Raw genomic sequence first — 16,318 nt, 5'->3', positions numbered from 1 at the left:
ATTTAATCAGTAAGAAGAAACCTGGTTTATTTTCAAAGCCTGGGGCTAATTTTAATCAGCATTGGACCTGTCATAATTGCTGGCTTTGCCTGCCACCCCAGTGTTTACTTTTAATCTCACACTAGCTGATTGGAGAAGAACAAATGAAAAAATGGATGGAGGGAGGAGGGGAAGACTGCTGGAAGAAGGGCGTTTGGAACTGGCGGCTGTGCAGACTTTGACATCCACGCTGTAACAGCCGAGCTGTTAAATACACTGTCACACCTCTGGCTTACCCAGCATGCAACAGGTCCTTCCAGTAATGTAGAGGAGTGCACCGAAGCTGCCTGATTCCCTGCTGGGCTCTAATCAAAGATCTGATGGCACTTAGTTTTCCGGGTGGTTGTTTCTCCCGTATCTTCAAAGGCGTTCACCTACACCTTGACTTCCTGCTTACTTCACTGTTATATCAAGAACAAAAGAGTGTTGAATCGTGTTGGGATCTCCGTGGCAAGTTGGTGATGGTGGGCTCCATAGGAGGAATTAAATTTACTCGCCAAAAGCAATTTAGATAAAAGCACCACATATACTGTAAGCATTACGTTTATTACCCCTTTTTATGTTCAGACATGTGGTGACCACTTTTAACACGTCTAATAGAATGTGTTTATTCGTTTTCTTTTTATTTAAGCCGTTCTGTCTTTCCTGTAGTGTTATTACTAACTCAACCTGATATTTATTCCTGGATTAATTTCAACAAATCTGTAAACAGCCATGATGCACAAAAGTCACATAATGAACAGAAGCTACGAATAGACGCTTTCAAAGTTTTGAACCACAATTATTTGTTGTTGAAGATTATCTCTGCTGAAAGCTCTGATTTCAAGAAATTGCTGTTGCTTTTGAGGCACGGGCTACTATGAAATATTTATAACCTCCACCACTCTGCACAGTTTTTATTTCAAACATAAAAGCAGCACTTAACGATTTTAAAGCCACATGTGAGGGTCATTTCAAAGACTCAAAACATTCTCCCTTTGTCTGCCCTGCAGAGCGTAGACAATGTCTACGAAGAGATGCAGACGGTTCTTCATTTTTGCTACAGTTCTTGATCTTAATTAATAGACGTCCTCTGTTTCTTCTTAATGAGCCTTGAACGACAAGTGACATTGAACTTTGTCGTGTGATTCCATCTGTTAACCTGTGGCTTACTGAATATATTTTTGCACCTGATTCGACTGCCTGTAAACCAAATTGACTTTTACATTCAAGTTGTTCCTTGTTCTAATCGACCTCATCCCTGCTGCTGCAAACATGTTGTAGCTTCTTTAAAATACAAACTGAACATAGAAAAGTGGGAATCAATTATTTCTACAAGCACCCAAATGTATATGGTAACATATGATCAGCTGGTTTCTGCAGAATTAATACTTTTATACTTTGTTCATCCAATTTTAACGTTTGCAGAAGCAAAGACGAGGCAGTTCTTGTCCCCCTCATCCCCCAATCTGGTGTTTGCAAGCTCTGCACATTTAAATCAAAATTGTCCAAATAGTTGGGAATATATCTAAATATAGGATAATTCAATTTTCACCCTGAACAGTCTCATTTACCTGTAGCTTTTAAGTTATGAAAATGAGTTTTGGCGTGATCAATTCAGGCCACATTCTCTCCGTACAAATCAGCTGCATTTAAATGTGCATGCTCACTTTCAGGCGGCTGTTTATTCACAGAACTGAGACCTGCTCAATTAATAAGATAGGTTCCTGTGTCAATAATTCATGAATCTCTGGTCAATTTCAGGCATCCTCTTCCACTCAAACCTTCTCCATGTCTGATTGGGGCATAACGAGAGTCTTCTATTATTAAAATTAATTTGATGGAATGGTATTTGCTCCGCCAACCTCGAGATCAAATCCACCTCACAGCTGAGAATACAATGCATAAATAAGTTATAGTATAAATAAATTCAGGTGTAAATTGAGTGATATTAATAATTGAAAGTGTCACTGTTGCACACAACGCATCTCGGGGGTTCTGATTTCTATGAATTCACATCTGTCAGTGCTGGTATGACAGCAGCACAAAGAATAAATATTAATAATTTCATGCATTGTATCTTGTTCAAAGTGAAACAGTGTTGGTGGGATTAGAATATGCCAACTGGAGGGAGTATTTGAGGAACATTTCTGAGGCTACAATGAGGTCATGTAAAACATTTCGTGCTCAAAACTGTTGTAGACGTTTAATAAAAATGCATTGTGCCTCGAAAAACTATTCATTCTGCCTGAGCGGTTTTGCATTTTGTCACATCACGACTGTGTTGCAAAACAATGTTTTTCCACAGGTATACTACACTGCATGTCATCCTGAACATACTTTCCATCCACGGTGGTGGCTGCATCATGCTGTGGAAGGCCAGTCCTAGTCAAAGTCCAGATGTAAATACAACTAAATCTCAGACAGGACCTTACAATTTTTGGTTACAGAGCCTCTCTATCCAATCTGAGCATTTGAGGTTTCATGTAAAGTCAAACAGGGGAAAGTTTCAGTCTCTAGATGTGCAAAGCTGGTAGATACACACCCCTAAAGTTTTCAAACTGGAATCACAGCAAAGACACTTTTTAGATTATTTGTGCAAAAATTGGAAAACCATGCAATTTTTCTACCCTGAGATTAACTTTGCTTTCCAATCAAAACAAAAATGTATTGAAGTTTTTGGATGTAAAACTATATGTAAATAGTTAGTGTAGCTACCTTTGCAAGGCATGATTTTACTAGATGTACTAACAAAGATGAACTCACATTCCATACTTAGCCGACAGCTTTTTTCCACCTAATTTTGCATTAAAAGCACTCGCAGCATGAGGATCACAACCTGTCCTCTGCCTGGCATTGTGGCTTTACTCATCTCGCCCCTTATGCAGACTTTTATTAATGTACACAGACACGGGGGACGTGGAAGTCTGTTAAAGGAGGAATCACAAGTTCATCCGTTCCTCGTCTAAAACTGGGGAGGGCTGAAATTCATCACAGGATCAGACTGTTTCTCATCAAACCCAGGAAAGTGTAGCTAATGCAATTTCACTAAGTCACTGCCTGACTTGATTAGCTGTGGGCTGGGGAGTGCATGGTTAGACACCGCAGGAGTCTCGATGGGTGTCGCTGTGTGTGGGAGTGGGTTTTAGCTTGTGTTGGCGTTGCTTTTTTTTTTTTTTTGTTTGACCGCGTGTCACATTCCTTATGAGTGGATTTCTGCCATACGTGTGTATTTAAAGTCACTGACCGTGTGTACCGTTCTTTTTGTTGCGCCTCTGTAACGCGGGGGTGTCATAATGGATTGCTGTGTGACATGTCTACTTGGGTGTATGGACAGGTGTTGCAGAAAGAGCTGTGGCCCTCGTGGGGGATTTCAGGCAGATTTGGCTACATTAGAATTTGTCACCTCTTCCTGCCCACATCTCACTTGCCTTCTCACTGAGCGCCATGCCACCTCCACACGCTCCCCTCGCTAATCCTCAATCAGACTACATCTCGGGAGACACACATGGGCGCAAACACACAACCCAAGTACACAGATTCGGTCACACCGGCTCCCTCGCACACAAAAATCAAACTTTTTAGTGCGCTGTGTCGAGACAGGACTGGCTGGAGTTTGGTGGCATCCTGACCTAAAAACCGGAGCCACCCTGTCACGTCTTGGCAGCTCTGAAAAGTGCCATGCATAATAAAACGCCTCTAATTAATATTCATCAGCGCCATGCCCTGTTGGCAGCTGGTCCCAGACCCGTCGGATCAATGAGGTCTCTGCCTCGCTCCTTTGTCTGACACGGATGCAGATGTTTAGAGCATGAAATTAAATTGGTCGCCGTCATTTGGGAATGCATAAACGCTAGACTGTTCGCAGCGTGTGTTTGTGTGTCGTTTCCAGTTTCCAGTTGGATGTGGCTCTTGGAGCAAACAAGTAACGCCATCTTCCCCCAGAGTGTGTGACATGTTGATTTTTATTCATGGCAACTTGAATTTCTGCAAGTTAGAGACGTACAAAACAAAAAAGTTTCGACACCAAGTGATCGGTGAGTGGGAGAAAGAAAAGCAGAGGGTATGATGAGGCAAGGAGGAACGAGCGCGTTGGCGGCAGCTTTGTTTAGGAGTCTGTAATTGAGTCTTAATTGAATTGGATGAAGGTAGGATGAATGGATAGTGTGATGGAGAAAGGCAAAGTTTGAGTGAATCGGACCACATCTTTGTCTGCACTTAGCAACAAGAAAGCGGGCTCACCGTGTGGTGAAATTTCACGGCAACAGATCAGATTCAGAAACCCTTGACTGAAGAGCAAGGGACAGGAATGAAAGCTTCTCTTGTCATTTTAATGAAAGTACGGAGCGTGTTGTCTGCCACACTTGTCAAATAAAACTTGTTCCATTAGAAATGTATTAAGGAGCTCAGCACAAGGAACAATGCACTGATATGCATTTGAATACAAGGCAAGGCAGGTAACACTGAGCACATCTCTGCTGTTGGTGTCTTTGTATTAAAGCACATGAGCTTCACAAGGCCTATATTCATCATGGAAACATGGCAATGAAACAAATGGAAACAGCAGAATGAGAAACACATGCACACAGACAAAAGAAATATATACAATTTAGCTTTACTTTTTCTGCAGTGGAAAAGTAATTGACCCCCTTACAGAGTTATTCTTTTTTCTTTTTTTTTTTTTTTTGCTAATTTGTAGCATAAACAATTGAAGACATCAAACAAATTTTGACAGAAATAACTTGAGTAAATACAAAATGAAGTTCTAAAATTATCCTATTTACCAAATGCAAAAAAAAAAAAAAAGACAATCCAAACCAACCTGGTCTTGCATTAAAAAGTAACTGCTCCTTAACCCAACTGACTGTGTCTCCTCTACAACAGCTACCATCAATGGTTTGTATAAAGCAGAACTCACGGTTCTATCATTTGTCACACATCTGTGTCACATTTTATGTTCTTTTTCTCGTGATGCCAAGAAGTTCCATTTTGTCTGGTTAGTCCTCAAAGCATATTTCAAAAAGTGGGGAAAGATCTGGGTGTTCTTTTTAGCAAACATTAGACAGGCCTTTGTGTTCTTTTTGGCCAGGACTGGTGTTGATTCACAGCTCTCGCTGGTGTCTTTTCTGCTAAATTGGTGTTTGGTGTTACTTAGCACGAGTTCTTTGTGTTTCTGTGGCAGCGGGCTGCCATTTTTTCTGTATTTTTCTGATCATGATGTTTTGTTTTACTCAATAAGTGAAATTATTTTCTGAAAAACTGCTTCTTTACTCAAACCACCTTGGTTTGATATTTACATTTCTTCTGAAAATCGACAAAACCAGAAGAAAAAACATATTGAAAGCCCATCAATGCATCAGTTTTTGCCCCTTTGTTCCAGTTTTCTGAGTCCAATCTTACTACGCAACGCGAACGTAATTGTCAACAATAGCAAATGGAGTATTGCTGCTCACCTTTTAGCTTTCGCGCTCCCGTTCGATGAACTTATATGTAAACACGTGTGCCTGTGCTCAAGCGTGATATTGTCTGAAAACATTAGTGTGAGCCCACATACACACAGACGGCCCTTTTCGCTCTGTGTTCGGCCATATCGACAACAAGTGGCAATTTCTTTCTCTGTCAAATCTATTGATTACTTCTGGATGAGTGAAGGTAATGAGCTTTGGTGTCCTTTGTCTCCCCTGTGATCTCACCTTTTCCCCTGTCTGCAGTAGGCTCACCCACCCCCAGGATGTTACTTGGCAATGATTTTCTGATTAACCCTGTTGGCTGTAGGGTTCACCCACACACTGACGCAGGGGCGTGAAGGGGACTGAGCATGTAAGATGCAATTAGATCTGTGATGGAGAGCCATGCTGATTAAGTGATGCGTCTGCTTTGGGTGTACTGTACCGCCTGCAACGATTAAATCTTTTGAATCATTGTTTTTTTAAACTAATGTAGGTTTGATTAAAAGTATTGATTATTGCCAGTGGTCTGAGGCTAAAACCCGCTGCCTATCACAGTTATCTTTGTCCACAGCAGAGGAAGACTATTCTCCGTTAGGGTAAGCATTGTGTTTAATGCGTCTAAGGTGGTTCTATCGCATTTTACTGTAAAATGAGACCCACCAAACATCACTTGCGTTTTAGTTACTCTCAACTAACATTTATTGAAGGACTAGTCACCTAACAACACGTTATAGACCTAAGTGAACCTATAAAAAGGACCCAGATTAGATTTTTTGTTTCATCTATAGATGAACAGAAGTCTGTTTTATTTAATTTTAGCTACTTTTTAGTTCTAATTACTGAATGTCTTCAAAAAACTTACACTATAGTGCTGCACCCTGCCTTACAAAACAAAATGAGTGGATAAAGTCTTGATGTGTTTAGATATATATATAAAAAAGCTAAGTATTCAGAATTGTGTTGGGATTTTTTTCCAAATATGTGGAACAAATAGAACAGGGGAAACAGTTTGTATTTCTAAAAGCCAGAGTTTTATAATGAAATGGTTATTAAAAGAGTCTTATCTAGATCAAACTAATTTTCGCTGCAACTTTATCGATGGTTTCACTGTTGCCTGTTTTGATATTCTTAAGTAACTCCTCTGTTTCCTGTGCTTCAGGTGGTGCTGATGACAACCTGATCGAAGGTGGAGAAATGAAGTTTGTGTGTAAGCCGGGAGCGAGGAACATCACCGTGATCTTCCAGCCTCTTCTAAGGTAAATCAAAGAGCAGTTCCCTATATTTCCCGCCAAAAAAAAAAAGAAGAGAATCTGAACATGTTTGTGATTTTGTTGTTGATTTTTTTTTAAACACACAACCAGCAAAAAATAATAAATAAAAGCAATAACTGAAAAGGTTTAGGAGAGAAAATAGAGAATTTAGCAGTAAAGTCTAAATGATAAAATTGTGTTCTTAACCAAAGATATTTTTAGACTGTACTCATTATTCGTACAAGTTGCCTCCTTGTGTGAAGTGTCTCTTTTGTATTGCTGGTCTGACAGAGAAGGATGGTCAAGATACTTAAGACCTGTGATGCCTGGGACATGACTCAGTACCACTAAAATGTAAAACTAATGATATTACGCAGCCTCTCAGTGACCAGCTATTGATTTTGGCTGTTCTGCGTTAAACAGAGTATCATACATCAAAGATTTCAAACGACGTGTGTCACGTCTGTTCTTCCGTACAACTCTTAAATTGGGATTGACTGCCAGTCCTGCTTTATTTTCCGTCTAGATTGTTTTCATCTGAAGGTCTGTTTTTTGTGTTAATATTCTGTATATCTGGTAGTTTTGTGGACAGTGTGATACTCCCAGTAGAGTAGAGTAAATCTAATACCGAAACCCTTTGATTGAATTGGCGTTCAGACAGTGACGCATTACCTTTTGGGATCCATTATAATGGGATGTTGCTTTCCTCCACAGACAGCCAAACATGCATATGATTTTTTTTATAGCATGCTGTATTTTTATAATGCATAAAAATGGATTTTGCTACTCTAATTTGCTGTAGTTTGGCAGGTTAACAAAGGTTTTATTGTACCAGATGGTGAATAAACATACTATTTAAAAGTACAAAAAATATATATATGATAGTTGTATTTCTCTACTGCTAAATCGTGGAATGGGCTTCTAAATGAATTGAATCAAATTAGGCCAGAAACAGATTGCATTTCAGTAACTATAACCATCTCACATCTCCTTTTGCTTGAGTTATAGTGACAGCAGCCATACTGCTTTGGTCTAATTGATTAATAGTCATTGAACACACGTTATCTGTTTAGATTAAGAAGAAGAAGATTAAGAACCAAGTTTTTTATGTAGAGTTAGGGAAACACTTAAGTCGTCCACTGCTGGATTTCTATTTTGGCACACTTAAAATATGTATTTTTTTTTTATTTTTGATAGTTTGGAAAGAGAGAAAATATAAACCAAAAATCCAGAATAAAAAAGATTTAATACCTGATTGAGAAATCTGCTTTTTCTAAAGAAGCTTTGTGTCTGCTGCTTAGCAACTCAAAACATGAACCTGTTTTTGTCTGTAGGCTTCATGTTTGAACATTGGCTGTTAAGACCACTTACTCCAATACCTTTCTGTGCCTCTAATCTTGACTCAAGCTTGAAAATGACCAAGTTCCATTTTTAGTGTTCTGGTTGAGGGACGAAAGGTTTTCTTTAAATAGTTTATGACACATGAGTGACCTGTGGCTTTCCAGTGCGTTAAAGCCATCTTTTACTATTAGCAGAAAAGAAAAAAAAAGCCAAAAGCATAATGCTTCCACCTCCATGCTTATGTGTTTGGATCTTTTTTTGTTCTAAATTCAGCATTTCAATTTCTTCAGACCTACCTGAGACACATTGTGGTCTCTTTTGACAACACCACCTTCTCTAAATGACCAATGCTCTGCGGCAAACTTAGTGGGAGCTGGTTGCTTTTACAGAAGGGGCCTTCTTAATTCCAGTCTTATACAATATAGTTTGTTACCAGTGCTGTGCTGGACTCTGGTCCCATGTGCCTTCAGTTCATTAACAAGCTCCTGCTGTCTAGTTGTAGGATGATCCATCACCATGCTCGTGATGATCCTCGCCCCATGAGGCAGGATTTACCATGAAGCTCCAGTCTGGGAGAAATTATGGTTGTTTTATACTTTCAGAAATTCCAATAGTTTCTCAGCAATGTTTTTTTTTTTTTTTTTTTTTTTTAATCACAAGGCTGCAAAAAAAATGACTGCAGAAATGTTTATTTTCTTCCCCAACATATTTTGAAATGAGTTCATAGAAGCTACCGTTTGGTGTTTGCGTCTCCCCGTCTTTATGGAGTGTTGGTAATGTCATGTTTCTAAAGCATTGAAAACTGCCTCCACGCTCCAACGCTTCGCACTTTTGTTTTTTCCCTCCTGACATTCAGACCATATTAACATTGCTATCTCCGAGCTTTTGTCTGAATAAATGACCAAAAATAAAACGGTGACTAGCTCCCTTCCTGCTTCTCCCGTGTTGTCTGTAATGGTTCGTATCAATCAAAGCAAACTGAGCTTGAACACGAGGCGCTCTCCTTTCTTCCTCTTTCTCTCTCTTCCACCTGGTTTCTCCGGGCCTTTAGTGCCAATGGAGCGCTGTTGCTTCCAGATGATTTTCTAATGGCGAAGCTGTGGCACTCCGCTGATGGATCACCGTGTCTCCTGCAGCCAGTCATGCCACTCATGGCAGCATTAATGGCAAAAGCTGCTGGGGGTCAAAAGATTAGTGTCGGTGCGTGGGAGATAAAACAGTCTAGTCTTAATGTTTGATTGCAAATGTTTTTTAGGGGCTGTGTTAACTTCTCGATCCTAAAATTGAGTGATGCCACGCTTTTCATTTTTATATGTTCACAAATCTTATTTTGCCTTCCTACTATAGAAGATGCTCGGAGGTTTATATATCCCACCTGACTTTGGACGGTCTCAGGCTCCCTTGGAAGCACTTTGAGGTGGCAAGGGACATCCGGGTTGCTTTGATCTGCCCGCTGCCATCACCTCCTCCCTTTGGCTGAATGCTGGAACATGGATTCATTATAGAGAAAGGAGCTGGAGTGGACTTATAAGATTGATCAGTGTTTGAAGCTGCTTTTTTATTTTATTTTATTTTATTTTCTGCAATTACTGTTACTGTGATTCTGTATGGTTGTCTGAAATAACTATACTTTGAATACATTGTGTAATCAACCAGACATCAGAACTGGGGATTTTTCAGCAGACCAAATACCAGAAATTCAGATTATTTTCACCCAATCCACAGCATGCATCAAAAGTAAGAAATTATGGCATTTTTGATGGATCACAAGTATCCGCCAAGAGCACGATGCACTCTCGTTTCAAACTGTACTACATTATTTACTTTAAATAGAAAAAAAAATGTTATAATGGGAATCAGCAGTTAAGAAAACCATACAAACATATCGGCCAGGAAAAGCCTGATCGGTGCCTCTCCAGTTCACTGCTCTGTCTTTAAAGTGGTGTGCACACAAATATGGCGCATAAGGAAGTGTTTGTGCTTCTAGCAGCCAATTTAGTTTGACTTGTGGGGTCTTCTGCTGACATTTGGGTGGTATTTGCATCTCCGGACGAAGCTGGCATTTTGAAAAGTTTCTGCGGGCTTCCAATCTTCCCCTGTTAACAATCCGAAGAGTGACGAGGAACGAATATGCATGCTCACTGCCAGCAAAGAGATTTCTCAGCCAGTGACCTTCATAATTTTTTAAAGTGGTAATACAATATGTAGTTAAATACGACTGTAAGCATTTATGTGAGTGTGTGCGTGCGCGCGTGTGTGTGTGTGTTTTTTAAATATGCCCGTTTGTGTTTCCGACTTTTTAAACTGAAATGGCCAAGAAAGTTTTCAGCTACGGTTCTGTGAGAAGAGTCTTCTGTTTTTGTCACACTTAAATGTTTCAGATTTTGCTAATTCTGATTTAATTCAGTAGAGCACCTATCCAAACCGGCTTGGTTCTCCGGAAAAAACTATTTAACTATTTATCCATTATTGAAATCAGTTTTATCCGAAACAGTTGAGTCTGGCAAAAAATGGGAAACATTTCAGGGGGGTGAACACTTTTGAGCAGTGTTCAAATTTTTACATAATTTTATAATTTTACTTTAATTTTAGTTGGATCATTACAGTGAGAGTCAACAAATCACTTTCACAGTTCTATTATTTTGCTGAGGACTGCACGCTTCAGGCAGGAAAAGAAAAAGAAAAAAAGAATGACATCATGCCGATTCTCCTCTTGACGCACTTTAAAACACACATCTAAGGCTGTGCGTCTGCTGAGCTGGAAAGAGGGATGCGTTTTAATGCCCAGCGCACACAGGTGAAGTAAGCAGTGCATCCTCCAAGCAGACACATCAGCAGAGAGCTGACTGCAGCTGTGCAGCAGCAGCGGGTGGCCTTTTTTTCTTTAGAGCAGCATAGCCTTCAGTACTGTTCGAAGCAAAGCAGTGATTTTCTAGTTTTTGTTTTTGTTTTGCCTTCATCTTTTGAAAGCTTTTGCAACAGCAACTTTGTACAGTGGCTGGAGCAATAGCAACTGGGTGCCACTCTAAACACATTCTTCCTTAAAGAACCTGACAGCTCATCTCCGCTTATATTTTTGATGCTTTTTTTTTTTTTTTTTTTGGTTAAGAGTGTTCAAGTTTTGATTTGTTTTACTTGTAAAACTTCTACCCAACGTTAGGGCCCAGTTTTTTCTACTTTTGATATTGATTGTGGTTTTGTTGTCAGGAATTTTTCCCAGCTTGGAAGACATGCACAGTTGTTCTGTCCTTTTCACTTCTTCACAGAACACCTGATACATAGTCAGGTATACAATATTGAACCGTCAATGTAAACAGCGTAGATTTCTCAAAGTACGCACTCGGCATTTCTTTATCGCACCCAAATTAAAATTTTCACGTAATTTATTTTAATAAAGGTATGTGGTCTATTTAATCATATGATTCGATGATTTCCAAAAATAATTTATAGTGATGTTAATTAGACCAAAGGAAAGCGATTAGATTTATGTTTAGGCATATTTAAATAACTCTGAATACATAGTACACTACATAATCTAGGTTCTCCATTTCTTTAATGTTTCCATTCAACATATTATTGAAACATGACAACTGGTCTTGTATAAAATAATAATAATAATACAAAAAAAACTTTAATTTTCCTGCTGCAAAGCCTTCATTTCTGTTCTCCTATTTGGTTTCACATCTGAAATTAAACTGATACGTGAAGTTACACCTGATGCAAGTGTCCATCCATGCATGGATTTAAAAGTGTGATTGTGTAGGGAAAGAGTCAGAGGTTGGGAGATTGACAAGGTGCCTGTGGGGGGCGCTAAGAGAAGCACAATGGGACAAGCGATGGGAGAGGATGGAGCAGAGATTTGAGAAAAGGGACAGAAAGGCTCTGCCTCTCACCGGTGTAGCCTGCTGTGAAAATGACACGCACAGTGATTCTGCACTAATTTCACATAATTATCGACTCCCCTTCTTCTGTAGTGCACATATGCCAAGAAAGGACTAAGAGCAGACGTAAAATACATGTAATAAACTAAACAAGGTTTTCCTCTCTAGGTGTTTTGTTACACTGTGCACTTGGAAATTTATTTTTTTAAAATTATTTTTCACTTTTTTTTTCTTTTTTTTTTTGTTGACATAGCCTTCACGTGAAAAGGCTTAATGATGTGACCTTATTTTGAACTGAATAGAGGGTAGCGATGTGTAGGCTTATTGAGAATCCTACTGTTCCGGAATGAATTGCATATACGTTTCTGTTATTATTGATTTATTTTGTTACCGACACTCTCTACATTCATTCCACTGACTTCACAGTGTGTCAGAAACATTCCTTAGAGGACTCTAGCCTGTTTTGACATAACGCCAAGTATGCGCAACTGCGTGGTGTTTCATCATGCTGCTGTTGCTGCGGATTGGTCCGGCACATCTATGATGCAAATCTCCTGTTCCTTCACATTCCAAAGGTATTTATTGGTTTGAGATCTGACGACTGCGAGGGCCGTTGGAGTACAGTGGATTCCTGAAGATTAAAAGAGTTTTGAGATTGAGTTTTGTGACATGATGATGAATTGTTCACCTGGGTTTAACCGTCAGATGATGGATAAAATATTGCTGTAGAAGAGATGGACACGGACAGAGTCGTGTTTAAACAATGACCCTGCTAACTGAATGTTGCAGCTGAAATCAAGACTAGCCAGACATGGCATATTTCCTAGTCTATTACTGTCCAATTTGGGGGAGCCTGTGCAATTTGTAGCCTCGGTTCCCTGTTTGTAGCTGACAGGAATGCCGATCGCTATGTTCTGCGCAGGTTGTAAACACCGGCATTCACCACTACTCTGTCACACACACACACAAACCCCTACCTAAGGAGAGATGCCAAGTATTGTAATAGTTATGCTTTTTGGACTGTATGACGAAGCCAGAGTACCCAGAGAGAACCCACACATGCACAGAGAGAACATGCAAACATCAAATCACAAACCGGTTTCTACATCCGTTAAACTGGTGTCACTATCTGTTTTTCAAAAAATCCCCAACGGAAATCTGTAAATATATTCCATAAAATAATATATTAGTCGGTTAGAACATCTTTTTGAAATAAATTGCCGATTTAACAGTTTATCTGCGACTCCCTCCTCATCACTTACCTCAAACATAAAAGTGTGCTCTCTGCAGTGAAGCTGGAATGCCTGAGTTGTTTGTTGTTGGGCCTCTGTTTTCATTTCAGACAAGTGCCTTTTAATTACTAACGCAGGACACATTTTCCCTCAACATCTGTCATCAAGCTCTGAGAGATGTCTGTGTGGTAGGCTATTAAAATGCATCCTGGATGGCCTACCCTTAAGTCCTGCTCACACATACGTGCACATAAAGCTTTGCTCGGCCAGCCCTTGCTCTCCTTTCTAATCTTTTCTCACTCGCTCTGAGGATTTTCCTCAGTAAACAGTACTTCTATTTCTCTCTCTCTCTCTTTTTTTTTTTCACCAGCAACTCTTAAAAATGTAGTGCGGATTCAAGAAAGGGTGGGTTTTACCCTGGAAAGGTTGAAGAGGGATAGACAGAAATAAAACAGCAAAGATGATGGAAAGAAAAGCAGAATGAAGGGACAAGAACAGCAAGGCTACAGAAAGTTTGTAGTTAAACAACAAACATTGACTTTTTTTTTTCTTTCGTCCAACCTTGGTTCACCCATGAAAGGCTAACAATATAGTCATTGTCTTTTGTTGGTATCTTGGGAGGCTCCTCACTATTGCAACATTTAATTTGATCAGTTTACAGCTTTATGTTTAATTCACGTATGAAAGACCCATCAATAAATACCCAAATATTGAGAAACTGTGGTGTTTTACTCAAGGATATCATAGTGTTCAGAACTTAGTATTTACTTACAAAGCCCATCTCACGCTAAATTATACGTCGAAATACTGAGAACTGTCATTGTGATTTATAGAACCTTGTGAAAGACTGTTAAATCCAACAAATAACCTAATTTGTGGGTGTTTCAGGGAGTTAAATAAGAATGGATCAATGGACCATCTACTTTCCTTTTGCACTGATTGGCTGGATGAGCAGAAGTAGTACTAGGATGCTTTCTGCTGTGCGCATTCAAGTATTTGCGGATTTTAGCATTTAACGCACGGCTGCGGCTCCATGTCCACTGTATTGAATTTGAAATGAAATCTTTGATTTGACTACGACACACAACACAATTTACACAATTTTGGCATGAACATGCCAACTGTTCCCCGCTGATCACGACTTACACTATATGTTAAAGTCTTTTACGGTTTTCAGGTCCATCTTCCACCGTGATGTACATACTAGCACTGTTTTTTTTTTTTTTATCACTTTCAAAAGTGCAGCTTCAGCCACTTTCTTGTGAGCTGCAGAGTTCTTCCTCTTCTGCTGTCTTACTGGCACAATCCTGCATGGAGATTCAGATAAACACTGTGGGTATGACGTATATCTAAACTCTAGCGCGCGCACACACACACACACACACACACACACACACACACACACACACACACAAACACTAGATATTGTGCAAGAGATTAGATCCATCATTGTGGGGGTCTTTTCTCCGAGTATTGAAGGTGGATAAACTCATTGATTGTGTTTATCTATCCCATAATGGAATCAGACTGGGTTCCCCGGGCAACGGGTCCAACAGACACCTTAAGCAGGCAGTCGTCAGTCGTAGCTTAAGGGGGTCTAGTCTCAGCAGTGGACTTCTTATGAAGTCGGCTTATAGGTTCCGGGAGGGTTGAAGGTTTACGTGGGGAAAAATAGTGGATGCTGGGAATAGTTGACTGGTCAGATTAGAGGTTGAAATTGTGCTTGGACAAACGGTAACCCAACATAATGCTGTTCGCTTCAGTGTCATTTCCCATAGTGCCTTATTGGCTCCTGGTGGCTGCTTTTAAAGGGGATTAAGGTTTTTTTTTTTTTTTTTTTTGAGATTTTAGTAATCTGTATAACAGGATAGTTTGTTACCAAAAGGGAAATTTTATGAAATGGAAAATCCTCATTTCTACTATTCTACATTAATCAAGCCTAACGCTCTTCCTCCGAGCTGAAACTATGAAAGGACAGAAGTGGGAGGACAGAATGCCCTTAATGCTCTTTGAATGAATGCCGGTGGGAGACGCAGCCAAGAGAATTACTGAGCCACAGAGAGAAAGCACAGGAAAATGTTTTTTTTGTCAAACCTCTGTCTACCTTCTCTGCCACTTCCTTCATTTTTCTGATGTACGACCTAACCCTCACAAAGATGAGAAGCATGACAGCACTCTACCTCTCATTAAAAACACCGAAATCTAGAGAAATGATACACGGCAACTCTGCAGCACAGCTTTTACTGTGCAAGAGATGAGGTGATTTACAGAAATTCTTTTGTTATTGTCTCCCGCACGTCCTTGTGTTCTTTCCCTTTGAATTCAGCCTCCGCTGCCCGTCTTTTCCCTTTCCCATCTTTCTTTCCTTTGACAACATGACCTGCCACTCTGCGTTACTGTCACATGAGCGAGTGCCAGTCCCCACATCACAGCAGCCTTTGATTGGCCAGGCCTTTCCAGGTCGGTGAGCTGCTGCCTGATAATAACCTTGTTTGATTGCTGGAGCAGAGATGTAATTGATTGATCTGCTCACCCTGTCTGGGGCCTGGGCTTCTGAAGTAGCCCTGTGTGTGCGTGGGTGTGTGTTGAAGTGGGGGAGGGGGGTATTGGTTGATTGCTGAACGGAGCTCCAGATAAGCATACATGCACACATGCCTCGACCCACTGCGCAGCTCTCTCTCACACACACACACACACACACACACACACACACACACACACATTTGCATGCTCTGGTATTGTAAAACATAATATTCTCCAAGTATTAGAGGCGTATGGATGACGGAAGAATAATATGAAGGCATTTTGTGTTTAAGCTCTCTCCAGCCCATCTGCTCTGTGTACCTCTCTAAACAAAACCCACCAACCAATCAACAAGTCATTAAACCTCATTAAAATTCTCCCAACTCCCTCTGAAAGGATTATTTACTTCCTAATTGGTGGTTATATAAGTAAATCTATCTTTGTGGATGGTTAATTATTTTCAAAGATAGATGGTATCAGCTTAACTGCAGCATTCAGTATATTTGTGGCTAAATAGACAAACTCTAAACAGCGTTCACACTTACTAATTTAGAATCGACATTTATCCCCCCCCCCCCCCCTACCCCCACCCCACCTCACCCCCCCCCCCACCCACCCCCTCT

The 16,318-nt window shown here is 40.1% G+C and overlaps 1 protein-coding gene across 1 annotated transcript in view; it reads left to right on the top strand.

Annotated features, from left to right (window-relative positions):
* exoc4 (exocyst complex component 4) overlaps window positions 1-16,318 on the top strand; it is a 127,857-nt gene that overhangs the window by 39,112 nt on the left and 72,427 nt on the right. The window contains exon 11 of the mRNA XM_015029525.1: window positions 6,628-6,724. Coding sequence (XP_014885011.1) covers window positions 6,628-6,724 — 97 coding nt within the window. The remainder of the gene's footprint in view (window positions 1-6,627; window positions 6,725-16,318) is intronic.

This window comes from Poecilia latipinna, unplaced genomic scaffold, assembly GCF_001443285.1.
Source record: "Poecilia latipinna isolate Pla-1442-1.1 unplaced genomic scaffold, P_latipinna-1.0 Scaffold156, whole genome shotgun sequence".
Taxonomy (NCBI): Eukaryota; Metazoa; Chordata; class Actinopteri; order Cyprinodontiformes; family Poeciliidae; genus Poecilia; species Poecilia latipinna.
Note: the sequence above shows the minus strand (reverse complement) of the source record. Positions and strands in the feature narration are given on the sequence as shown.